Here is a 26,334-nt window from a genome sequence, read left to right as displayed (position 1 = left end):
ACGGCATTAAAATTACACGGGCGTGTTAAATTGGCGTAACTTTATTATTCTGGTATAAAACAGTGTTCTAGCTTAAAATTATTTACGTACGATTAGGTGTTTTTTATTTTTAATTTTTTTAAGTAATGATGGTAAAATTTAGCAACAGTCGGCAAAATATAGTCTCGACATATCGTAGAAGAGATTTCAAATAATAAAAAACCATTTGAGGTATGAAGCAACGTTTGAATCACGTTTGGAAAGATATTTATCCCCAATTCTTCAAATCGATTCGGCAATACAGAACTGATTTTAAACATAAAGTTTATGTAGTTGGTATTATTCATACGATATATTAAACGTACTTCCTATTAAGTAATAATAATAAGAATTACGTCACAGTTTATCTTGGAAAGCTTTGCAGCTAAGAAAGAGAGAGAGAGAGAAAAGTACAGAAAAAGATACAGACATGACTCAGTGCTTATCACAGCGAAATTAATCTAAAGGAATACAAGTATGAGTGCGTGCGTGTGTGCTTGACATTTTACATTAGCTAAAAATTGTATATCTAGACCAATCGACCACTAACATAAATTATTGAATTATTCGCGCGATAATTTCAAGCATACAATCCTCATACTTTCAAACTAGTCTAATTTTATAACTTGAAACAGTGAAAAAACTATGCACTACGAAGTAAACTCTGCTCAGCATTTTTTTTTTCCGCTCTTACCAATTTCGTTTGCCATTTTGCCTAGGACTAAAATTTGTCCCTTAACGCAGTATTTAACGAATTGCTTTTCTTCATTGTTTTAATCATTTCTCTCGTTCGATAACTGCTATTCAAAAAATGCCATTGCGACTCGTCTTGTTTAATGACTAGACGAGTTCTTGTCGACAAGTAAACAGCGTTGTTCTAGTGTTTCAGTCGAATTTTAATTCCCTCTTGCACATCGGGCATTTATCGCTGCTCTTCAAGCACTGCCTCAAACAATCTGCGTGAAATATATGATGGCAAGGAGTGACGCGAGCCTTGACCATGCTGCAGAGGCAGACGGCGCAAACGTCGTCGAACCTCTCGATCTCTTCGTTCGTGGCCTTTCTATACCGGTTTAAAACCTCTCTCTCACGTCTGAGGACGGCGATGGATTCGCGCAGCAGCTCCTTGGATCTGAGAAAAACGTTGAGGTAAGCAGCGAAGAGGAGAAACTTCCACGAGGCGCTGGGCAGCAGTATGAGAGTAAACAGTGCGGAGACGCCGACGGTGAAGCAACGCAGAATTACCGGAGCGTACAAATTCTCTATATTCTCTAGTACATCGAGCTGCAGGGCGCTCAGGATACCGGGAAACATGTCGACAAAGACCTTCTCCGTCGCCGCGTAATATGCCCATGTTATCACTGTGTACGTCGTGGAGGGTCTGCGAAATGAGAAGAATTAGTCATTATCTAGAGGAACACGTTGCAAATAGCGGAGCAGAAAGAAAATTAACTCACTTGTAGTGCTGCAAACCCTGTTCTAGTCCGAAAACAAGGAGCACGAACGTCAGGGTGACGAGGAAGGTGACAGCCTTGGTCCACTCGAGCACGATCTTTGTCGCTGACATGGCCAGGTGCTTGATTTGTGATCGTTCCGTCAACGTTACGTACGGCGACCAGTCTTCTTTCTCTACGAGCTCCTTTATGTAGCTGACGCAGTAGGCTATCACATTGTAGAACATCAAGGTGTAGAGACAAGTCATCCGCTCCTTGGGTACGAGGATCTTGTCGGCCAGCGTCAGGAAGACTATCTGATTGAGCATTATTGATATGTTCCGCATCTTGGCAAACACATTTTCTACCCTATCGATTGGCGCGTAAATTCGCATCAGCAAGCTGCTCAGCGGTTTCCATGCCTTCTTGACGCCACCTTTGAAAGAGAAAAATGCAATGGTTAGATACGGGGTAAGATCGAATTTGAAACTATATTTACTTTTGCATTCTACTCTCTGAGCAAACCCTTTGGTGTACTTGCGCTTGTTTAATTACGCCAAAGGATATTTATTCCGATAAAGATAATTGACTAGCGAGTCGACAGCCCTGTCAATGCGATTCTTCCACGGCTTTTCTTTGCATATTAATTCAGCCTTCTGCCTATTTTTTTCCCTCAACTGCTTCTTCTTCGATCAGAGTTTAATGAGGAATATATTAATAATGATTGGCATGGCTGCTGCCCCGACACTGATATTTCTATTTATATCCCCTGCTGGAAATTTTTTTTTAATGAAATTTGTTACGAAAATCTGAAAGAGGTCTATCGGCTGTAATGTTTCAAGGTTGATCAGAAAAAATTTATTGGACAAACCGCAGCAAGCGATTCATGGGACTTTTTTGAAACCAGATCAGAATAATTCTACAATAAGCATAGAAACTATGTATACTTCAGAGAAAATAAATCATTTTCTGGAGGTCTTTCGCAAAGTCTGTCAATTCCACATGTTTCAAATATACAAATCAGAAATTTTCAGAGAGGTTCCTTTGAAATAATTAATTCCAGAATTTCTTGGGAATATTCTTACTGGTGACTTGCTAGAGCAAAAATCAGTTTTAAAAGATACTTCGACATTTAAACGTTTTATTTAACAAATTTCGAAAAGTTAAAGAACATACAAATTATAGCAACAGTAAAATGTCGTTTGGGAGCAAAGATGTAGATGGATTCTTTTTCAAATTTGACTTAGCGTTTTTCAGAAATCTAATATGTTAATAAGACAATTATACTCTGTGAAAAAATGTACTCATTTTTATTTAAACAATTTTCAGAGATATATTGCTTGAGGTAAAAATTTGTTACGTGATTAAGAAATAAGAATTTTATTTTAAAAAGTATTTGTTGCTCTGCACAGTATAGACTTTCTTGCCTTATAATTTACAGTCTCTTGTAACTGATCTGAAAAAATGCATTGAATTAATGTCTGAAAAATTTCTCAATTTTTAGAATTTTTATAGTTCGAATGATACTTTCGAAAATTGATTCGATATTTTTTTTAATTTCAGATAAAAATTGACGCCCAAGTAATCGAGCATCTTGTCAGGCGAGCTTTTCGAATTTTCGATCGTCTAACGATGTCGAGTTACAGTAGCCGGTGATCTTGATGCAAATTTGCATATTAATCGGCGTCACTCAGATTATCCTGACGAGGACGTGGGGTATACTTGAAAAACAGGAGATGGAGAAAAAGGAGGAGAAGGAGTAGGCGGACGGGACGGGAGGCATCGCATCGCGTAAGGATTTAACGGCAGCCTGGCAACAACCCGTGCCTTAAAACAAGCTTAGCTATATCTCTTACATCGACGGGTGATATCAGCTACCTATCCACACTCTCTCTATGCATGAATTATAATAATATATATCACAGTGTCCTTCCATCCCCAAGGAGGAGGAGGAGGAGGACCAAGCGGGTATAAAAGATGCGGTGGTCGCTTTCTTTCCTACACAACACGACCAATTCCCGTCATCGTAATACCTCCAGGTACATTTTCTAACATCATTCAACCCTGCATTGACTCATATATTTTAAAGTATCGAAAGCATCATCTTCGAGTAACCAAGGTACGTGTCCGACTAGAGTTAAAAAAAAACTCCTTTTTTCGCGTGTCGCACCTTTCGTGGCTTCGACGATCGTCTTCAGGGCCGATACCGGGTACCGGTAATTCGCGCTGAGAACAACCGGAAGCACCAGGGCGGAGTAGAGGGCTGGCGCCGGGGGCGGCAGCAGGGGCAACGGTCCTCGGGGGCAGTAAGGCAGCAGCAAAATAGCACTCAAGAGACAAACGCTCTGGGCCGTTCTCTCTTTGTCGACGGTCAACGAATTCGCTCTTACCCGGCCCCGAACTCTCGTTATCATTCCCATCGCTGCGTTGACTGTCCCGATAGACTTCCTGAAATTAAATACGGTTAATTTACACGAAAGACAGTGTCCAGAAAACTTTTTATAGCTTGGAATTATTTCTGTAAACTATCGAGTCGTTCCATCGGCCGTTTATCACTTTTTTTTTTTTGGAATACAATTTGAAATTACGTTGAAACGAATTGTGCGTTTAGCGTCTGGTATTTTATCCTATTTAATTTATCAAAACAGTTTGGAGGAAGTGCGAAATTATTCCTGTAAACATTTAGTCGATGTCGGCTTGATTGACCGTTTGTTTTTCAATTTAAAGAATACCGTTTGAAACCGTGTCGTCGATCTATCGATAGAATAGTTGCAGCAATAGTATAGTTCCTGAAATTGCAATGTTTATAATATATGAAAACAACCTGGAATAAGCTTTCGCAACATGTATAATCATTGTGTCTTTAAACTTTCAAGTTGTTTTCGGTTCGATGGACCGTTTATTTTTAAACTTGAAGAACACAATTCGAGACGGTGTTATCGGTCGATTGAGCGTCTTCTTATAGATTCTAATTCGGTATCCACTTAACATGGCGTATCTAGGAAATATTTGGCGTCGATATTAACAATACGTATAAATAAACCAAAAAAACATCGGAAACTACAACAACAAAAACAACAACAACAACAATGGGAAACGGGAAAACAGACGAGTTATAGAATTTTTCGGATTCAGACACGCCGCAATGACTGAAAGTCATGTTACGTCTCCTTTACATAGAATACATACATATGTACACGTAAACGGGATATTTGCAGATATACGCGGAGCACCGATAAATAAATATATAGTTCCTCACTGGATTATTTTCGGATTCTGGCGTGACTGCTGACTTAGTTACACTTTTGAAACTCGCGGCAGTGTAAACAACCCCACAAGAGCCGCGTCGCGGTATCACAATACTGATACTTTTGGTAAACTTATGTCGTGAAGTTACATGTGAAAAATGCTCGCTGTTTTGCATATTTATTTGATTATATATATACCTCAAATTCGGCTCGATTAAATAAACAAGGATCGAAAAAAATTCTTGTTAGATATTTGGAGAACTAAATTTATACGTTAGAATCAAACGCGGCTTTGTACTCAATTTCGATATAGAAACCGTGTGCGAAATGCTGGTATTGCGCTTCACGTACACGTATGTATCTATACTGCATATTTACGCAGTAGGTGAAAAAAATATAAGGCGAAAAAGCGTGTGTCTTGTAAACTGCGCGTGCGTATTTTTAACCCGCGCCGCGGACATCCGCCTATTTCGCGCGTTTACTGCAATATCGCGAATATATCTTATGCGCGTATAACCACGTAGCTGTGATATCGCGCAAATGCATATAATTCGGAAGAATTTCATGTGACCCGACGTACAACAAAACCAATGAAACGACAAGCAAAGATAGGACATTAAGATATCTAATATCTTACGTATCAGAGATAGAGAAATCATGCACTCACCTGAATTGTTTGATGTGTTTGTTGGCAGGCTGCGAATATCGTTTCGAAAGAAAAACAATTATCTAGTATATATTACGATTTCTTTTATGTAACCGAACCGAATGACCGCACTGTTTGTGTAATAACGAAAGCTTATCTCCTGCGTGACTTACACTTCAATATACACCGACATCACAGTTTCTGCAGTTTCGAAGCAAACAATCAGAGACAATGGAAGAAAACGTCACTTAGAAAGTTGGTATTCACGTAATTCTCTAATTCTACTATGTTTACTTATATATTAAAACGAAAAAAAATAATTTGATGAGTTTGTTTAATTTCTCATCTTCTATTCGATATTTTAGTGGTTTTGGTTTGTTTGTATCAGTTCTTATATTACTTCCTTCTTCTTGAAAAACTTTTTATCCTAAATGCAAATCAAGGTGCAATTGTAGGTGTGCTTCCGACCAAAATCAGCAGCGGTATTCGACTACGTCCGGTGTATTCGGTGGTTCGATTAATACTGAAGAGAACTGTGTTGTTTGCATGGTAAACCTCTTGCTGCCGAGGACTTGGACGATCATCGTGAATAGGGATAATGGGTCACAGATGGAAATGAAACGCGAGAGAGTGAGGGGGAGGAGGCGAGGGAGGTAGAGGAACGTCCGTGAATCGCGAGGAGGGAATAACATCGGCAATTTGCCAAACATTCTGCGGGGGCATGTGCATATACACATGGCATTTGGGGAGAGAAAGAGAAAAGGAGGGAGAAATGCTGGACCGACGCAAATCCCGATACGAATACGTGTATTTGTTGTACATCGTATTTTTAGAACAATTCTTCGAGAACTGAGATTCGAATTCTGCGCACACTGACACAACTTTAATCCACCCGCCGAACACAACCGGGTTTGGCAGCTATTTTTCGTGCATGTATCTATCGTGCCTTCGCTCGCGCTTTCGGTGGTTAAACTCGTGACACATTGAACGTGTGTATATTTAACGTAACCGAAAATAAATGGAAGACGTGCCTGTATTCGTCATCCGCGGATTTTCATTCATCAAAAATATATATACATACAGGAATTGTGCCTACGCTCATGCGACACGATGCTGCACATGCTTCACTCGATTACTTTGATAATCTGTAAGACATAAACCAGTTAATGGTAAATATCTACGTGACGACTTGATTCCCCTTATTTTCTTTCCAACCATTTTTCCTTCCTTGAATTTAAATCCGTGGAATCATCGACGGACGAAGTCGTTATTATACGTAACGTAAACGTATAATTGCGGAGCCGGATATCCGCGGTGATCCCGTGAATCTTCTATTTGCGTAAGTTACCGTCAGGATCGACTATATAAAGTCCGATATCTAGGGCAGTGTAAACAATACTGCGAATAATCGTCTGGCCGATATACATACCCCTGAGAGCAGACGCGCGCGCTTTTTCTAATTCTCAACCGAATGATTCACGGGGCGACGTTGAAACCGGCGTCGCGACGGGACGTCATTACCATGTTTTCGCGGGGCCCCCGATTTTCGGGAACACCTAAAATCTCAAAACGAAATAACGAGGTCATTTTTTGCAAATTATCGTGCATTGTTTGTGCGTTAATAGGTGAGAGACTTGTTCGGCGAGGGTTCAAAGTTTAACCATGATAACGAATAATCGAGACATGCATGCATGCACCACGCCTTCCTTATAAATTTAGTCTTTATCGCTTTGTAACCGAATTACAGTCGATTATTACTGCAATTTATAAAAGCCGAAGAGTGTTATACTTAGACTTAAAATGAGATATCTTTCTGGATAAGTTAATTATTCTGTCTTAATGTCAGTATTATTAGGACATTTATTCTCCTCTGGCTTATCTGCGACGTGATAACGTGAACATCATAATTAATTTCAGATATATACTACGGCGAATCCAAAGTTCGGCACTTAATAACTCAATTTGTGCCCGGGGGGGTCATGATTTAAATGAAGCTCTCGAATAATATCTATTATAACTGTACTATACTTATACTCTTATAATATATTTCGGCAAATTCAATCCTAACGCGACCGCGGTAAGTAAGCTGCCCTTGCGTTATTTCGCGAAACACACGTTGGGAAATTACATTGGATGTAAAAAAAACTACATATACATATACACATACACATACACATACAAACCGGTCAATTTATTTATTTATTTATTCATCTCACAGTTAAAAATATTGTATTTTTATTTACTCCTTTTATTACTAAACTTGCTTTATGTACGAGATGCACGCAGAAAATATATTTTCTAAATATTGCGAACGGAATACTTATGCGCGTACTGCACTGGTTCAAGGTGTTGCAGCTGCAGCTGCGTGGATTTGAATAATATTTGTACACTGACCCCGCGGCTGCAGGCCAAATATAGGCCTGCGGACCGCCTATAGGTATACACACATTCTCTTTCAATAATAATATGTTGATGGTAGAATATTACAAGGAAAACTCACAAGTCGGCAATTTCACTAGAGGACAAAACAACTTTGTAATATAATTTGCTTTCAGGATTTCGAGACAGACGGACGGACAATCATGCATACTGCGACACAATTCACCTCAGCTTTAATCGTTCTCCTCGCCATGATTTTTATGTAAGTTTACTTAAATTTTAGTTATTTACATCAGTGGTGCATGTAAAAATATAGTCATTTGGTGAAGTTCGTTATTGATTGGTTTCCAATGTCGTGAAAAATTTCATCCCATGGATTATGATATCGGAAACCAGAAGAGATGAAAAGTACAGAGATCTTCTCTGTAATCACTGACAAGGATTTCTTCTTTTTATGTCACCGTTGCTTCAATTTATATTTTAATCCCGTCGTTCTTCATATTTATTTATTTCTTTTCTCAGGCATTCCAATTGCGAAGCTCATCTTCGCAAGTTGCCACTTTGCAGAAATCGTAAAGGCTGCGAGGAAAATTGCGATGATTGTGATTGGGGCAGTAGCTACGCGGTTGAATGCGGATTCGAGGAGTGCCTGAAGGTGATTAAACGCAAAATTCACAATGTGTGGAGCTCTAAGAAATTATCTTAAACAGTTCGCGCGCGCTCACTGGCTGCGCGCAAAACGGCAGATAATAATCGAACGATTCGAATAGAGGCGGGAAAAAGAGCGCATATTTGAATCTGACGACGACTTCGCGTTGAGCGTTCAAATCTTCCTAACCCTAATTTTTTACGCTTTTTAGGGCCCGGGAGATCGGTGCGGTGGTCGTAATCACATGTGGGGTAAATGCGGTGACGGTCTAGCTTGCCAGTGTAACAAATGCAACGGGTGCAGCACAACCAAAGTCGACAGAAGTTGTTTCAATAACACGTGCGCACTGGATACGGAATTCCTACCCCCCTTGTTTCATCTAGACCGCCCCACGTACATTTTTGAGGTTTAAAACACCATTATATACTCGATCGAACGCTATACGTCCATAGCCCGATAATATCGTTTAAATATAAGATATCCCCTACACGTCTATTATATTGCCTCGCTATTACGCATCTATGATCTCATTTGACGAATACGTACATATTGTAATATCCTTTGCCTGATGTATTCGCGATTATATTTTTATACCTAGCGTATTTTTTTTCCTTTTAATTTTTTTTTCTAATTATATATTAATGAATGCAGGCGTAGTGAAAGAGAGCTTAGTTTCTACCATGCAGCGGTTGTGATATATACCATAATAATTCCTAATACAAATAGTTATGTCCATTCCATTATATCCATACATTCAGAGAGACGGCATTGATGTAATATATCATAGTATATTTATTATTTATTCATATCTCTAATACTCTTTATATATCCGTCTATCTATCTATCTATCCATCTTTTTCTCATTGATATTTATGTGCATGAGAAAAAGAGAAATTCTTCAGTATTACTGAGGTAATTTACGTATAATACATTAGTTCATAGCTTTTTTTACTTATTATTTTCAACTTTAACTATTCCTAGTCAGTTATTTGAAAAACATTCCGCACAATCTTGGCACTTACGTACAAATTGTATTGTATCCAAATTTGGGGTGTTTAGGTTAGAAAAAATAAATTTACACTTATATTATTCAACATACTATAAAACGACTATGCCAACTTTCTCTAATGTTCCCATAGTTGTTGTTAAATTGTAATAGTATATTTTATGATCATTAATTATTGTTATTATGATGATTGTTATTATTACTATTATAGTGATTATTCTTGGCCCTTTCTTATGTATTTCAGCTGCCATATGATTATTGTATCCTGAAATCTTCATGTGTGTGTGCTTATTAAAAAATAACAGAATAATATCATGTCTATTCGATACTATGTGTCGATATTATGTGTCGTTCGGCTCAATGCTGCTTCAATTGCTCACTTCTCAATTAAGCTATTTTTTTTTTTGATTTCTTTTTAAATTATTTGAAACCTGTGTTCAAATTTGTCTAATGGCGCAATATCATTTAATGCAAGATGACTGCGACGCGCTAAATGTAACTTACTTATCCGCAGTAAGGTAGCTCTCAACTTTCTACACTGTGCTGGATGTCAGCACTGTCGCTGCAAACTGAATGATATGCGAATAACCGCGTTTGCGAAAGTTTGTACATACGTCCGTTGCGTTTGCAGATGAGTAATTAAAACGAGGAGATACTGGGAAACCGAGGAGGAAGCAAGAAAAGAAAGAAAACTGTATACAAAATGCGGAAGATAAAATCCGCACGTAAAGGTTTTTCAGAAGCAAATGAATTTGCAAAATAACCGGACGTGCGTGTTATGCACAATAGAGGTTGTTCCTTTGGCATTAGTCTAGCGTGAATATTCAGTGCTTCGAGGTTTCACGAACACCCCGCGCCAATAAGTGAGACATATGGTGAGTTGCGAAATTAACTCCCAGTACTGTCAACCGTCATTTATCTCTTTTGCGCTGCCGAGTTTGTGAGTAACTCTGCCTCTGTCTTATGGAGTTTTTAGCGCTGCTAGGTAGTTTTGGAACGCACGCATGGAATAAGTAAGTTTTCACTACGGCGAGCCAATGGGAGAGCGGAATTTTCGCGCTACCTGTTACGAAATATCGTATATTTATTTATCGGCAGAGGACGAGCCGCAGGGTTGCGGTAGAACAACACGTGCCCCTTCGATATTGGTAACCTTAAGTTTTGCAAGGCGGGTAGATATCGTCGCGAGGCAAATAATTGTAATATCATTGCGTGGCGTTTGGAGAAAGTTTCGAAAATTGGAAAGGTGATCGAGACAGACGTCCGAGGTTGTATCGCCGGGGTGAGTGGCGGGGTTCGTTCTTCAACGCGTGTATTAATTGCAAGGATGATTGGGGGGAAAGCGACTCGCGGCAGTGGTTGAAGTCGAGCGGTAGAGCGGCCATTTTATGTTAGTATGACGTAGTCGAGGCTGGGTGTAGCTTAACGTCGAGACTGCCGTCCGTGTTGTCCCTGGTACTGAAACGCGAGGAAGGGAAAGATCCGAGTACTCTGATGCTGGGGTCGAGGTAGATGTCCGCGTCGCGCACTGGAGGTGTGATTTGTAAATATTAACCGCAGGGTGCAGCTAGCGTGGAAGCGAAGCGGGCGAGCAACGGCAAAACGTGCATAAAACTCGGTGATTGTGGAGCGCGAGGAGCGTCATCGCAAGCATGAGCGAGGAAAGCAACCCGCGTACACTGTACGTTGGAAACCTGGACGCTTCGGTGTCCGAGGACCTTTTGTGCGCTCTCTTTTCGCAGATCGGTGCCGTCAAGGGGTGCAAGATAATACGCGAACCCGGCAACGACCCATACGCCTTCGTCGAGTTCACTAACCACCAGAGTGCCGCCACCGCGCTAGCAGCGATGAACAAGCGGCACTTCCTCGAGAAGGAGATGAAGGTTAACTGGGCCACAAGCCCGGGGAACCAGCCGAAGCTCGACACGAGTAACCACCATCACATATTCGTCGGCGATTTGTCGCCGGAGATCGAAACCCAGACGCTGAAGGAGGCCTTCGCGCCCTTCGGCGAGATCAGCAACTGCAGAATCGTCCGGGACCCTCAGACCCTCAAGAGCAAAGGCTACGCATTTGTGTCCTTTGTTAAAAAGTCAGAGGCCGAGGCCGCTATCTCAGCGATGAATGGCCAGTGGCTCGGCTCCCGCAGCATCAGGACAAACTGGTCGACCAGGAAGCCGCCGCCTCCGAGGTCTGAGCGGCCTAGGCACACCAACAACAGCAAACCCAATTACGAGGAGGTCCGTATCCTACCTTTCGCCCCCCCTTGCATCTTTCCTTATTATCATTTTCACCCCCGTCGCAGGTTTACAACCAAAGCAGCCCGACCAACTGCACCGTTTACTGTGGAGGCTTCACGAACGGCATTACAGACGAGCTCATCACGAAGACCTTCTCGCCATTTGGCACCATTCAGGACATCAGAGTCTTCAAGGACAAGGGGTACGCGTTCATCAAGTTTACCACCAAGGAGTCAGCCACGCACGCTATCGAGTCCACTCATAATACAGAGATCAACGGTAGCGTCGTCAAGTGCTTCTGGGGCAAGGAGAACGGCGATCCCAATAGCGTCGGGCCCAATGCCAATCAGCAGCCTCAGCAGGTACCAAACATTCGTTCTTTTTTTTTCTTATTCCAAGAAAGTTGTGTCTTTATTCCTCCTTTTATCAAGCCAAGACTGGAACAAAGAAAGTTTGGTGACCTTCAAAGATTTGCCAGAAATTTTGTGCCGCACGCTTTTTCTACTTACAATTTTAGATCTTCCTTCAAGCGTCAAGGGGAGCCCAAAAACTTTCTAGCAATCTTGATTTGGGGAACAAAGGAAGTTCAAGGCTACTGACTCGCTTTTTTCACCAATCTTATCTCGGGTGTCTGGTGATCCTGAAACCATCCTAAAACTAACTCTATCTCCACAGTAGCGTGAAAGTGTTTGCAATCTCAATTGCGTTCCGTAAATGCCCTAGTTTATTTTTTGTTCTTTGTTACTATTATTTTTTTTTTTTTCATACCAAGTTCCACATTTCCTCATTCACTGTTCACTTGTAATTACGTGGTCATATTTTTTCTTATATTGAATTAATCTTGGTAGTTGATTTAAAACTATTGCAAGTAGAAACAAACTTCCAAAAAAAAGAAGATACTTTCAGCCTTGAATAATTCCCAGCCTTTCTAAACCCGATTATTGCAATAATAATTTTAGAGCTGTACAGGTTATAATTTCATTATTTTTATACGATAACACAGTCTGTTGCTAAATAACGCTCATGGTAGTGACGATTTTGCACCTGGGAAGATCAAGAAAAAAACCTTACGCTAAAGAATCTTAGGCTTTGATTAATCACATGGGTCACACACTATAATTCATTCAATACGATGAACATGACCCCAGAGTTGAGGAAAGATGTTGAAGTGGCAAACATCTGGATGTTTGATAATTGCAAACTCGAATTTAGTCCTTTATCTCCAAACATGCTTAAAATTCCTTGTTCACCCGAGAGGCTTGAAATTAACATAATCGTTCTGCTCGCAAGGTGACAACTGGTGGAGGTCAATATCCGTACGGATATGGACAGCAAATGGGGTACTGGTATACGCAGGGATACCCGCAGATGCAAGGACAGTTCCTGCAGCCGACTCAGTACTACAGTCAATACTACGGCCAGCAGGCGCAGTACATGAACAGCATGAGGATGCCGGCACCAGCGACCGGAGCGTGGCAACCTGGCCAGGGATCAGCTGCAGCGCCGTCAGCGACCGCACCTCTGCAGCCAGGCCAGCAGCCAGCCATGGTAGCCTACACCATGCCTCAATACCCGACCCAATGAAACAGAGACGACCAACAACCATACCCGATTCAGAACGAAATAGAATTCAAGTGCGGGAAACGAGAGTCTTTTTGAGAGTCAGGGGGGAGGCGGAGGGGCCTCTATCTCTTTCAGACACACTCTTGTATTGTGTGTGTAAACGAGACGTTGAGAAGATGAAAAAAAAAGAAAACGTACACTTCTCTTCTTTTTCTTTCTTTCTGTTTTGAAAAATAGAATTTGTAGTTCGTTCTTTGATAAAAAAAAACCAAAATACAACAACATGAAAGAACCGCTTATTTATATTAAAATCAACCTTTCCAATTTTTGTGATTTTTCTTGTTCTTCTGATGCTTCTACTTTTTCTACTTCTCTTCTTCTTCTTCTTCTACGCAATAATGATAAAGTATATGACACGTAATGTAACAAATAGTATGATGACGAATTGAAACTGTAATTTTCCGGCATTATAGTAGTAGTTGGTAGCGGTAGTAGTAGTCGTATTGGTAGTAGTAGTGATACTTGCAGTAGGAACACAACTTATTCGTTACTTTCTCGTATTTATTTTATTTTTTACTTTATTTTCAAAACAAAAAAGAGGATAATTTTGTATAAACTATTATTTTTATTACTTTATGAAAGCCGGAAGAGAATCACAGATCATTTCATTCTACCACAAAGATCTTGAACAAACTTAAATCTTCTCTCTCTCTCTCTCTCTATCTCTCTCTCTCTCTCTCTCTCTCTCTCTCTCTCTCTCTCTCTCTCTCTCTCTAATTCGCGTTCGTTCGAAAATATTCTCTTTTTTCTTCATCTTCGACTCAAATTTTAGTTATATAGTACATATATATTATACATGAATGAAAATGAAAACAGTAACAACAACAACAATAACAACAGCAACAAACAAACAAACAAACAAAAACAAAAGAATGAATGGCTAAATACATAAAAGAATAAAGGTTGATTTTATAAATCCAAGTAGTGTGTATCGCAGACTCTTATGTATCGAATTTTCGTAAAACAAAAAGAAAAGAAAAAAGAAACGTGCGACTTCGTGTTTTTTGTTTTGTTTCTTTTTCTTCTTCTCACACTCTCTCTTTTTACTTATACATCATTAAGAATACAGGTGTAGTTTTGTTTTCGACAGCAAAAATGACGACGATGACAACAATAATGTGTCTTTCAGAAAATAAACCTACATGGTCTTGAGAACTCTGCACACAGCTGTGCGCAATGCTGCCTAATGTTAAGCGTATGAAAGAAACAGAAACAGACGATAAAACTGCATAAACATCTCCATGTTTTTGCAAGTGCCGAAACAATTTTTCGTCATTTCTTCAGTTGCTTCTTTATCTGGCTACTTCTACCGTTGCAGTTTTAATGTGAAAAACTTGTTCTTTTCTCAACTTCAAAAGCAGTGTTACATACTTACAAAATGATTATAGAATGTTATATTTTTTATCTCATTAATTCTTCAAAGCAAAAATACAGGACTAAATATCAGGAACACAGAGCGTCCGTAGAGTTCTTATGAGTTTAGATGAAAGTGATAAAGGGAAAAGATTTAAAAAAATATTGTTACACAAATATACTGATATGAAATGTGAGGAAAATATCGTCTTTTCACACTGTACTATAATACCCCTGATTATCGGTACTTCTAATGAAGTACCTTTTGATTTCTAGTAATAGTTTTTTCTTTGAGAAACACGTACGCGATAGATGTTTCTTTGATTTCGTTGGAATCGTTATTATTATTGTTATTAGTGGTTTAACCATTGTAGCAATCTTCCTCAAGCATCGAAGAATGTTGCAATGTCCAGATGCTTGTTATCTGTATCAAAAAAGAAACCATAAATAATGATACTAATAGTAACAATGACGACACCGTAACCGGGACAGCAATTGTTCATACGCAAGAGGTGGAAAAGTCGAAATAGATAGAAATAATCCCCCCTCTTCTGAAAAGCTAAAAACGAAAGCAGAACAAAAATATATGATAAATAATTGGATAAACTACACGAAGCAAGAAGAAAATTAATACCAGGTCGACAACAACGCCAGTCGCTGACTTTGTCTGTCACGTTAACGCAGAATAATTCGAAAAAAAGGGACAAATGACGAGATGATAAACCGAATGCCAGAGATAGAGAGAAAGAAAGAAAGAAAGAAAGTGAGAGAGAAAGAAGTGAATTTGGAGTGACGACGATATGATAAATGGTAGTATAGGATAATAATGATACGAAATAATGAATTGACAGGCGAAAAGACGAGGACGATGTGGGCGAAAAAAAGCAAATGATGTTATATAAGAGGAAAGATTTGCAAAAAAAAAAAAAGAGTTAATAAATGAATAAAAACGGAAATAAACAAAGCAAAGAAAAAGTAATTTAGATACGACGAGGCTCCAACATCCTCCACATACAATGCTTAGGATAATGTTATCTTATAATATAAAAAAATACACAAAATAAAAAAAATAACAAATTAAATAAACAACAAATTGTCCTTTGAAAGTGAGAGAAAAAAGGAATAAATATTTAAAATACAAATTTCAACAGCTCCTCTCTTGTCTGTGTCCTTTTCATCATTAATATAGAGTAAAAATAAATGTAAAGCCAGAATTACTCGAAGGCTGTTACGAATATTTTATGTCGTTTCGTGTAATACTAGCTTTACTGTAATCTATCTCCAGTCTCCTTATTTTCAAACACATTCCGTTATAATAATATAAATATATTATTACTATTATTATTACTGTCGCATTATTTACACAGTGAAAAATTAATGTAGAATATAGAATTGATACATTTTACTCAAGATTTTGATTTCATCTTCTCGTCAATCTTGGTTTTCTTTCTTCGTTGTTACACCTTCTTGTTTTTAAATAATTGAGAATGTTCATTAAAAAAAAGTTTTCATACACATCTGAAGGTAATAAAAATTCAAGGAACGTCAATGACTATCGTCGTTACAAAGGTATGCACAGTAAAAGAATAACGCATAGCCGTACGCAGTTTTTAGTTTAAGCGTGTAAACGTGTGTGATTTTTATTTAGCAAATAAACATTTTACAGTATTTATTATTACTCTTATTTTATTTTAAGTTTTCTTTTAATTTTTTTAAACTTATCTTCGTCGGTAGTACGATTATATAAATAATATTTTGTATTTATAAGTATATAATATAATCAGGAGTCTGCTTTAGTAGTATTCCATTACTACTGTGTTGTTCAGGTTATTTCTCTCTGCTTTTGTATTTTCAACCTTCGAAGGGATATATTTTAACATTTTTCTCAAACAAAACATCATCTGTAGAATAACGTTATTTACACTGCTTGATGAGACTAGAATTATTTAGGTATAATCGCGACATTGGATACCATAACGATATTAGGTATATTACATTAAAGTTGCCATCGGAAGCAGCGTTTAATGAAACTTCATACTAAGCCAGTGTGAAGCGGACGCGCTGTTCTTGTTTTAGTATCGTGCAGTAATTTTACGTCCTTCTCTTGTCCCTCTCTGTCGTCTCTGTTCCACAACAATTGTTATTGATATAATTTCTTACACTTAGATCTCTTGTCTTTTTCCTCAGATTTCACGAAAAAGACAGAGAGAGATAGCGAAAATTTAGGCGATCGGATATACAATTTTACCAATTTTGCCAAGTGGCATGTTGCGTAGTTTGAATACACATCTCAATGTATCGCCAAGATGTGTTGTTACACACGTTAATTAATAATCCAATTAATGATTAATTAAGCAATCGCGAGATTAATATTATTATTATCATTATTATTATTAGTAGTAGTAGTATGTAGCTAAAAATTAGTTATAAAAGTAGCAAAATAATCGGATGATCGTTCGAAGAAGGCTCGGAGCTGTCGATTTTGAAGGAAGGCATGTGGGAAGTCTAGCGGAAGGACAGACTGCGAAGAAGGTAAGACTCTTCTTTTCAACAAATTATATAACAGCTATTATCATCATTCTCGTTATGAAAACTATTACTAAGCAATGTTTTAAACTTTGCATCACAAGTGGGAAGCTTGAGAATTTCTTATATTTTCTTCAGTGTCTGGTAAATGTTTCATTGTGTTTCTATGGTTCACTTGTAATTGCTGTATACAACCGGATTGAACTCTGTTAATTTTTGATTTTTTTTTTCTTTACTTGAATCAATCGTAATACGCGACACACTTTCACCAGTGTATTAATGCATAATAATTATATTTATACAGATATATTTATCACTATGAAATTATCCTATATAATATTAATCGTCATGCATAACGTCGCCTTTTCTCAATCAATAACTCAAACAATCAATAATAATAATAATAATAAATATAATAAATAATATAATATTATGAGTTAAATAGTTAAACTTGAACTTTTAAATAGTTTATAATAATGATAGACAGCGTGGACAAATAGATTTTTTTCCCGTCAGTCTCGAATCAAAGATAAGGGTCGTTGTGTGGTAACAAGATTTTTGTTCAAACAATAACTCAACCTGCAGTCGTATGCTGAACGTGGTATTAATGTAACAAAATATTTTTTTTTCAACTCATTAACGCACGAAAGAGGGGAACGCAACGCGAATTATAATAAATTATAATTATTAATAATTAATATATTCTCTCTCAATTCGTGGAAGCGACAACCAAAAGATTATTCAAATTGGTTTGTAAATTTTATCACAATATTATTACTAACAACAAGGTTACATGGCGAACTTAGTTCTTTTGTAATTTTTAAACGTAAAGTTATACCATAATTCCAGGTAACTGAAACACTTCTTCATATTCTTCGATTCGACAATAATTCGCAACTAATGTAAGAAACTGTTTTTTCTTTATATTTTTTCATATTTGCGTTCATGCGACTCTACTTTGCAGGTATACTTTAGTTCGTTGTATCAATTTTACAATAGCTAGCGGCAGAGCTATATGTGAATTCTGTAAGGAATTCGATCACCATTTGAAATTGCGCGCTTCTTGTATCACGGCAAAGCTTAACTTATTAATGTGATAATTATGTGGGCAAGCGATTGTGCCAAATTGTGAAAACTAATTGCATAGCTCAAATGAAAGAGGAAACTGTTCTTTTCTATTTTTGGCAGAGCCAACGTTTCTACCGAAACTTACGCGCATGACTCAATGTTCCTACTATGTCTACACATATCTTGAAACAACTATCGTCTCCGAGAGTCTGAAGTAGAGTATCTTTAAAAGTCATTAGCAGTTTTGAAGACTGCGCAAAATATCTGTTTCATTTTAATTTTAATTTAGTTTTACAGCAGTATTAGATTATGTAGTAAAAATAAATATATGGCATGCGACAGATGACCGAACTTGAACGTTCGTAAACTAGATCCAAGTCTCTATGGCAAAGTGATCCCGTACTTTCTATTTCTATTTACTTCCTTCTAATAGTCTCACCTAAAATTCATGGTACTAATTATCCTAAACAAGTACAGATGATTGAGCAATTCGACGAAACGTGATGACGATGGGAGAAAGAAACGGGTTTGATACTCGGGCACTGTACTTCTTCGTCATTCATCTTCTACGGCTATAGAGAAGGCCCGGATTTTGGGCCGACTTTAAATCAGAGACTAACGTCGCCGTATTCCAAACTCCATTTTTCGTAAGCGGCTAAACTAGTCGGCGATACAGATCTACGAATTCTTTTCAAAGAATCGACGAAATCCTGCATCGTTATGTTACGCACTAAGTTTAAGTCTAGCTCTTTCACTTGTTCCGGATTCAGCTCTGTAAAAAATGAATAGAAAAAAAAAGAACAAGAAGAAAAACGTAGAATGTAATAATGCATAGACAATCTATCAATTCGGCTACTGATTATTGTTCAAAAAAAATATACAAAACATTAGTGAACTTATTCGCTACATGGCAGTACGATTATTTCTCTAAGATAACGAAAATCAATCATGCGGTAGAATAAATTTAGACTAAAATATACCAAACATCGAGTAGCATCAAAGATAAATGTAACTATCACCTCTTATGGGTCCCAGCGCAGCGTCTTTGGCCAGACCAGTCAGATCGCTACCAGAATATCCCTCGGTGAGTCGCGCAAGGTGCTCAAGTTCTTGCTGAGTGAGGGGGTTACTATGCTTGCTGAGAAGCCTCCTGAGAAGCAGAACCCTCGTCAGTGTATCGGGCAACGTGACGTAGACCCTTTTGGTGAACCGCCTGAGAGCGGCTTCATCCAATTCTTGGGGTCTGTTGGTAGCGGCCATGACAAGGACGCGCTCCTCAGGGGTGCAAGGCAGACCGTCGAATTCGACGAGAAACTCGGTCTTTAACCGCCTGCGAATAATGGAGGGAAAGGGTCAAAGCTGCGTTTCGTTTCGCGATAAAGTATCCCGCTCACCTCGAGGCTTCGTGCTCGTTATCCCGCCGCTCACTGAGCAGCGAGTCAACCTCGTCGATGAATATCACGGACGGCTGAAGCTCCCTAGCTATTGTGAACAGCGCTCTGACCAGCTTCTCACCCTCCCCCACGTACTTGGAAGTCAGACTCGCCGCCGATATCGAGAAGAAGGTCGCGTTGCACTGCGTTGCTACCGCCCTCGCCAACAGCGTCTTCCCATTGCCTGGTGGGCCGAACAGCAGGAGTCCTCTGGATGGCGTGCGGAGACCGGTAAAAAGTTCCGGACGCAATGAGGGCAGGATCACCATTTCCTGCAGCGCTTGCTTGGCGGTCTGAGAAGAAGAAAGAAAACGGAAAACAATGATTTGATTAGAGACTCGCTTTAAAGTCGAGGAATACTTAAAGGACTCGCACCTCTTGACCCGCGATGTCTTCCCACTGAACAGCGGTTCCGCCCTCTAGGATTTCGTCCAGGATCACCTGGGCCAATTTCGGGTCGATGCCTTTCGGCATGGATGCCTTTCGCGTTGGCGTTCCTCTGTTGCTTCCTGACCCCCCAGGAGTTCCGGGTCTTCTCACAGGCGACCCGTTACTCGGCACAGAGAATTGTCGTTTCACTGATGGCGGGGTCGAGGATGGCTTTATCGGCATCGTACGATGGCAAGGTAGAGTCGGCGCCGATCTTCCCATGCTACGTGGCAGCGTCTGACTCTTGCTGATCACTGATCCAACCACCCGCTTTCCAGGCACCGCCAGTTTTCTACCAGACGCTAAAATAGACGTAGAGATGTGAATCAGTGGAACGTGAACTGTGAACACGAATTCGAAGACAGGAACGTAGCACGTTGTACAGAAAATTGACGAGCAATTGCTAAATTTTGAGTTTCGATATGGATACCTGTCGCTTTGAGATTGATTACAGAAATTTTTGAAACATAAAAAAACTTTATGGGAACTTCAAATTTTCGTCACATTCTTCGTATGGCTGAAATAGGCTTAGTATGTATCATATTGTTTCAAAAAGCTCGCCACATTCTGGAAAAACTCCAATACTTCTAACTGTCCATACTAGTATACAAAGTTGCAAGGATGCTACGTAAGCTTATCATCAGTTACAAGCTTTTTGGAGAAATTTATTACCGTAACGCGAAACAACCAATGACTCACGTCTCGGTAGTTACTTACTTATTTGAACTCGGTGCAAAAATTATATGCTTAATAAAAATGATAGTTTCAGGTATTAAATAACTGGATAGCGCTACTAAATACGTGCACGATTGTTAAGCGAAGCTCGAAACTTTATGATTAATTTTGTAAGGCTAAAACTAATATTAGAAATCAAAAAAAGGAAGATTAGTGAGAGAATAAGAGTGTTTATGAATAATAACAATACCTTCAGGCAGTCGAGCGGAATGATTTTTTGGAGATCGCGGCCTTTGTATGTATTTGTATGTGTTTTGACCAGGTACATGTAACGTCTGCGAATGTGCCCCGGTACTAGAGAGATAATTATTAGAACTAATTTGTGGATGGTGGCTGTGATTGTTGCTGTTGTGAGGAGTGGTGGTGGTGGGGTTTTTATTTGTTTGCGTTGCTTGGGGCCCGAGGCGTTGTCTTAGCCTTGGATGATTTTCGCCACGTTCACTAGCTCGATCTGCGTCTTCGGCGCAGCCTCCTTTGTTCGTTATTCCCAGTCTTTTCAGCTCGCACAAACTGGCTACAAGGAAAATTACAAACAAACATTCTCCGCCATGCCAAGAAACAACTTGTCGTTTCTTATTTTGCATATTTATACCACTACTACTACATTTTAATTAAAGTTACCCTCCTAATTTCTCGGGTTAATACCGGCCACCAAAACTTTACCACGCAATTCGTTGTTCGATTACTTTGCAAAGCTTGCGTATAGGAAATTTCAACCAGAACATAATCAATTTCTTTTAATGCCTGTATTGCTAAGTACTACGACGCAGCGATGCTTATGATAATGATGATGCTCGTTTTAAATTTGGAAAAACAAAAAAATAAATAAATAAATAATCACAGATGAATCACGAATAGAAGAGAGTAAAAAAAAAAGTTAGCTAAACATCGACATGCGGTGTAGTACAACAACCAACAAAGAAACGAACAAAGAGAAATAGGTGGAAGATAGGAGATTGACGTATAGATACACACAGATATTGAAATTATACAAATATTTACACACAGTTTGATTGTGCATCCAAGAGCGAATGTCATACTTTGGCAATTACTCTACAAACTTGTCTGCAAGTCTCAGGGTTTTCAAAGCGTGTCCAGTAACAAATTAACAATGCACCAAGTTTTAATGCTTTTTCAGGAAAGGAGTGGTTTTTGATAATGCTCGGAAAAATTGTAAGCAAGTAAATTTAGAATATGAGAATCGTACCAAAAAAAAATAACGATTTTCAAGATTTCATAAACTCAAGGATTTTTTTGGGACTTCGGACGCTATGTTTAGTTTCCTTTCAATCTGTCGCTGCTGGCATATGAACAGCCACCGATCATAGTTTCTGCTCATGGATACAGCAAATAGCAAAAAGAGGAACATGAAAATTGATTTACCTAGGAAATCCAACCGATCCTTAGCCATGGCGAGATTAGCACGCATTTTGTCGTGCAATTTCTGAGCCCTCTCCCAGACTTCGCCACGTCCGCCGTTGCATTCGACCGCTATGCCTTTTTCCAGCTCACCGATACCCTTTTTATAGAGCTCGATAGCCATTTCTTTATGACCTGTTTTGTGGTGTGTCAGGTTGTCATTAGGCAGGATAAAACGGATATCTGGCTTATAAAAAGGTGTTTTGACACTGGAACAGAGTCCTCTAAATAACAAAGAGAGTACAGTGGAACCCTGAATTATCCAAACCATGACTTGATTTATCCGAACTTTGGCTTAGAAAATACATTCTGGTGCACGATATGTACATTGTTACTCGCTGCAGTTTTACGAGCCCTGAACATGTTCGAGTAAGCTTGAGAGAATTTCTCATCTTCCGGCGTCAGTCCAATCGTAACATTGCTTCTACCAATAAAATAAGCGTCCTGTGTTTGAAAGAGGATAAACGTATAATTCGATTTTTAATATAGACTGCTTGTGGATTCAAATTTTTGTTGTACATGTTATCATCCCTTAAGATAAAAATTGCTTTTCGGTTATCCGAACTGGGTTCGGTCCCAATTAGTTTGGATAATCGAGGTTCTACCGGACTCGAAGAGGTAAACAAGGCCGAGATAACGATCATCGACAGATAAGAAGGATTACCCTCGTTCTCCTCATCGATTTTGAGGGCCTTGCTGATGAACTCGAAGGCCCTCCTGTGGTGGTGTTTCTGTTTAGCGAGGAGAGGATCACCGGGTCCAGGACCAGCGGTGCGTCTCGGAATCTGGGACATCTGTTCAGCCTCGGGGTCGACGACGCTGAGGAGGTTATCTTTCTCGGTTCCGTCAGCGTCCTGCTGACCGACGACAATCTCGAGGTGACAGTTGGCCTTGAGGCTCTTTTTGCCGTGGGCGATATTGGCGGTGCTACGCCTGAGGAATAGCCGCGAGGTCGACGTGTAGAAGTACTTGAATATCACGAATAGCTGGTAGAGCAAAGTGCGCAGAACGTTGAAGAGGAATATCAGGGGGAACGAGACGACGTACAAATTCCGCTTGTGAATCGAAGGGTGAGGGCCGTGGCCCTCCGAGTGGTGATGGTGGTGGTGGTGGTAGCTTATCGTCGTCGTTGTCACCTTGTCGCTGTCGCCGTTCTTTATCACTCGCAATTTTTTCGGCGACTTCGTACTCGACTTGCGGATCGAACGCCCGCCATCGCTGTACGACATTTCCTGTTCAAATCAAAAGTTCAAATAGCCACCGACCAAACCCCACCACCGCTCTCGCTGTTCGCGAAACGGATTACGCAATAACGCCGCTTTTCTATTCACCTGACAATTCGCAACACCACTAAAACCCCCCATCCCCCTCCCCCCCCCCCGACCGACAGGTAGATTTTCAACCACTGTATTTCGCCGTTCGATTCACGGTAATTTGACTCAAACGGCCACTCGTGGCTTTGCCTTATAGACTTTATTATATGTGTGTATATACATTTATTACACGCGACGCGCGCCGCCCCGTCGCAACACGCATGATTCTTCGAAATTCACCCAAATATGGGGCGGGGTTGAAATTCCGGATTACTAAAAGTCCCGAAAGCGACAAATTTCGAATTTTTTCATGGCGAAACTTATAAGTAAAGAAATCAAACTCTGACGAAACATCAAATGGTTTCGAATGGTCCGAAGCCCGACGCTGAAAGATCCGGTTCCATTATTCGCTGCTCTAGGATAAACGAACGAATTAAAAGATAATTAACTCCGTGATCTTAACGACAATAAGCAACGTGTATTTATTAACTTTGTCTGATAAAAATATACCTATGTATCATGGATATAATAAGCTTGCTGTTATTCACATTTTGTTACTAGTACGTCAAATATAACATGTACAACGAATATATAACCCACTCTCTGATTCATTTATATTATTTACAAAAATATCACACGCTTTCCACATTGGGAAAATTAAACGATATACATCCCTAAATTTCTCTTACTACTCAAATACCCTCACTTAGGAAAAGACGAGTGCTTGCTTTTTCAAGCAATTTTACGGATAAAGATTAACATTTTCGTAAGTTGAATCTAACTGAAAAGGCTATTAATATTGTTTTGAGACCTTTGTTAGATATAACGTAGTGGAATAATAATGTTGTTCCGTGTCGATCTTTCTCGGAAACTTGCTGCGAAAAGAAAAGCAGAAATTCATTACACAAAAATAGAACGATTATACACAAGATGTCTGTAACTCTTTACAGTACTAGGAGAGATTGAATAAATTATCTTAAATAATACAAAGACATAAGATGTCTAAGAAACGAGCAAATTCGTCACCTTGAATACGACTTTACAAGTGTAAAGACGTAAAGTTTAGGGACACTTGATGACCCTTGGCTTCGGAGTATTCTTGAAAATCTTGTAAAAGCTTATTGTTGGGTGAATATTTTAAAATCAGACCTCGAAAGTATGGAAGTTACTCTTGGTTGAAACTTCATCCCTGAAACGTTGAATTTCACATCACATTTCTCGCTTAACACCCGTACTCTGAGTGGCAGGGGAATTTTTTTTCCTAGACGATGATTCCCTGCGAGTACTGGACTCTGTATCTCTACTCCTCTTCTTCCTGGCGCTTCCACTGCTGCTACTACTACTGCCGCCCAGGGATGACTTCCTACCATTGTTCTTAAGCTCCATTATTTTTGCTGAGCTCGACGGAACGTAGCTGTTGTCAAACTTCATTGTCTTGCTGGTGAAGTCCGGCTGGTACTCCTCCATCTTCTTTTTCAATCCTTTCGAATTAGGAACGTATTCACCAGGTATTTTGCTGGTCGTAATAGCCGAGCTGAACGGCTCGTAGGTTTCGTTGAAATTCAGTATTTTTGGTACTGAATTCGGGACGTACAGATCGTCCAGGGCACTGGTACCCATGCCCTCTTCATTCACGATGGCCGGAATGTACTCGTCTGAGTCGACGGACCTGTTGAGATTTTCTAGGGCGCTTTTCCTGCTCGGAATATATTTTATGTCCGCTCCGTTCTCTGCTCCCTTTGTCTTAGGCACATTAGGAATATACTCCTCTACTTTGAAGCCTGTCCCGTAGAAGATTTCCCCAGAACTCTCGAGTTTAGGCGAACTACGGCTTTCATTTTTATGCTCGGTTGTCAAGGTCGAAGACACCCGGATCTTCTCTTTCTGATTAACTTCAGCGGTAGTTGCGTCGCATTTGGATCTTGACTTTTTTTTTACCGGTGATACACTGACTCTTATAGTCGGCAGGGTGGTTCTATCAGTAGGATTTTCTGACTCCTCGAATGTGTATCTATGAAAAAATGTGGTATTTGTTTAGAAGCATTGGCAGCGATATTTGCTATCAGAGGATGAATTTTCTTACACGATTTCAAGGTGCCTTGTGATTTTTTTTTTTTCCTTCGACTCAGACGCTCGCGTCTTATTCTCGCTGTTCTGTATCACACCTTTTTCTAGGACTTGATAGAGCGATGCCCAGTCCTCGAGGGTGAGCCACTTGTTGGTCGTTATCTTTTTATTCTTTATCTCGACTGTTTTTTCCTTCACTGTAATGACAGCCGTCGCAGCTGAGGTTTTAGCCTGACAGAAAAAAAAAATATATTATTTACTATTGATATCATTATCGTTGCTCAATTGTTCTCTATAATGACGATGACGAACAATCAATCATCATACGTTAATCAATCACCGAAAGGTCATTGTGATGTATGTGTAATAAGTTGACAGCTGTTTCTAAATCGACATCGAGTGATTAATGATTGATATATGTATGTACCTTAATTATTTCCAGATAGTAACCCTCCCGAAACATATTTCACTCTTATTCGCGCATCAATGCAATTGTTTTGTCATTATTAATAACAGTTAACGTCAGAGGTTTTTGTCTACTCGTTAAATTTAAGACTCCTCGCAATGATATTTTTATTTTCCTGATTTTCCTTTTATTGCGTGCAGCTGCTCGCCGTTGACGCATGTTACATACCAGAACGTGATATGACACGAGCCGAGGCCGAACAGGTATCAGCAGCCACTTTCCCTGCATTTAAACCTTTTGCAGCTGTTCCTGCCATCTGTGCTCAAAACACAAAAGTAAATTG

The 26,334-nt window shown here is 39.4% G+C and overlaps 5 protein-coding genes across 7 annotated transcripts; 2 read left to right on the top strand and 3 right to left on the bottom strand.

Moving 5' to 3' along the window:
• Positions 1–23: 23 nt before the first annotated feature.
• Positions 24–6,023, bottom strand: LOC124223943 (RING finger protein 145 homolog). 2 transcript variants are annotated; one of them, XM_046636379.2, is made up of 4 exons: positions 5,367–6,023; positions 3,622–3,899; positions 1,476–1,887; positions 24–1,399 (listed from the first exon to the last, which is right to left on the bottom strand). In XM_046636379.2, the coding sequence occupies exons 2-4, from the start codon at positions 3,869–3,871 to the stop codon at positions 904–906; spliced, it is 1,158 nt and encodes a 385-aa protein (XP_046492335.1). In that variant the 5' UTR covers positions 3,872–3,899; positions 5,367–6,023; the 3' UTR covers positions 24–903. The 2 variants fall into 2 exon arrangements, with proteins under 2 accessions (XP_046492335.1, XP_068993879.1); XM_069137778.1 differs by lacking the exon at positions 5,367–6,023 and adding an exon at positions 4,898–4,921.
• Qbp-1 (Queen brain-selective protein-1) lies at positions 3,497–9,692 on the top strand. Its single transcript, XM_046636410.1, has 4 exons — positions 3,497–3,570; positions 7,901–7,986; positions 8,247–8,379; positions 8,585–9,692. The coding sequence occupies exons 2-4, from the start codon at positions 7,928–7,930 to the stop codon at positions 8,783–8,785; spliced, it is 393 nt and encodes a 130-aa protein (XP_046492366.1). The 5' UTR covers positions 3,497–3,570; positions 7,901–7,927; the 3' UTR covers positions 8,786–9,692.
• Positions 9,693–10,491: 799 nt separating this feature from the next.
• On the top strand, positions 10,492–14,798 carry Rox8 (TIA1 cytotoxic granule associated RNA binding protein Rox8). The gene is made up of 3 exons (XM_046636378.2): positions 10,492–11,619; positions 11,685–11,981; positions 12,910–14,798. The coding sequence occupies exons 1-3, from the start codon at positions 11,032–11,034 to the stop codon at positions 13,201–13,203; spliced, it is 1,179 nt and encodes a 392-aa protein (XP_046492334.1). The 5' UTR covers positions 10,492–11,031; the 3' UTR covers positions 13,204–14,798.
• Positions 14,502–23,563, bottom strand: spas (spastin). Of its 2 annotated transcripts, XM_046636329.2 has the most exons (7): positions 22,870–23,563; positions 22,170–22,340; positions 20,977–21,300; positions 19,998–20,353; positions 19,584–19,915; positions 19,209–19,519; positions 14,502–18,961 (listed from the first exon to the last, which is right to left on the bottom strand). In XM_046636329.2, the coding sequence occupies exons 1-7, from the start codon at positions 23,432–23,434 to the stop codon at positions 18,798–18,800; spliced, it is 2,223 nt and encodes a 740-aa protein (XP_046492285.1). In that variant the 5' UTR covers positions 23,435–23,563; the 3' UTR covers positions 14,502–18,797. The 2 variants fall into 2 exon arrangements, with proteins under 2 accessions (XP_046492285.1, XP_046492286.1); XM_046636330.2 differs by lacking the exon at positions 20,977–21,300.
• Positions 23,564–23,976: 413 nt separating this feature from the next.
• On the bottom strand, positions 23,977–26,260 carry LOC124223946 (uncharacterized). The gene is made up of 3 exons (XM_046636383.2): positions 26,013–26,260; positions 25,602–25,816; positions 23,977–25,529 (listed from the first exon to the last, which is right to left on the bottom strand). Exons 1-3 carry the CDS (start codon positions 26,046–26,048, stop codon positions 24,728–24,730), a joined length of 1,053 nt encoding a protein of 350 aa, XP_046492339.1. The 5' UTR covers positions 26,049–26,260; the 3' UTR covers positions 23,977–24,727.
• Positions 26,261–26,334: the final 74 nt, after the last annotated feature.

Source organism: Neodiprion pinetum, chromosome 7, assembly GCF_021155775.2.
Source record: "Neodiprion pinetum isolate iyNeoPine1 chromosome 7, iyNeoPine1.2, whole genome shotgun sequence".
Lineage (NCBI taxonomy): Eukaryota > Metazoa > Arthropoda > Insecta > Hymenoptera > Diprionidae > Neodiprion > Neodiprion pinetum.
This window is presented reverse-complemented; position numbering and strand designations above follow the sequence as displayed.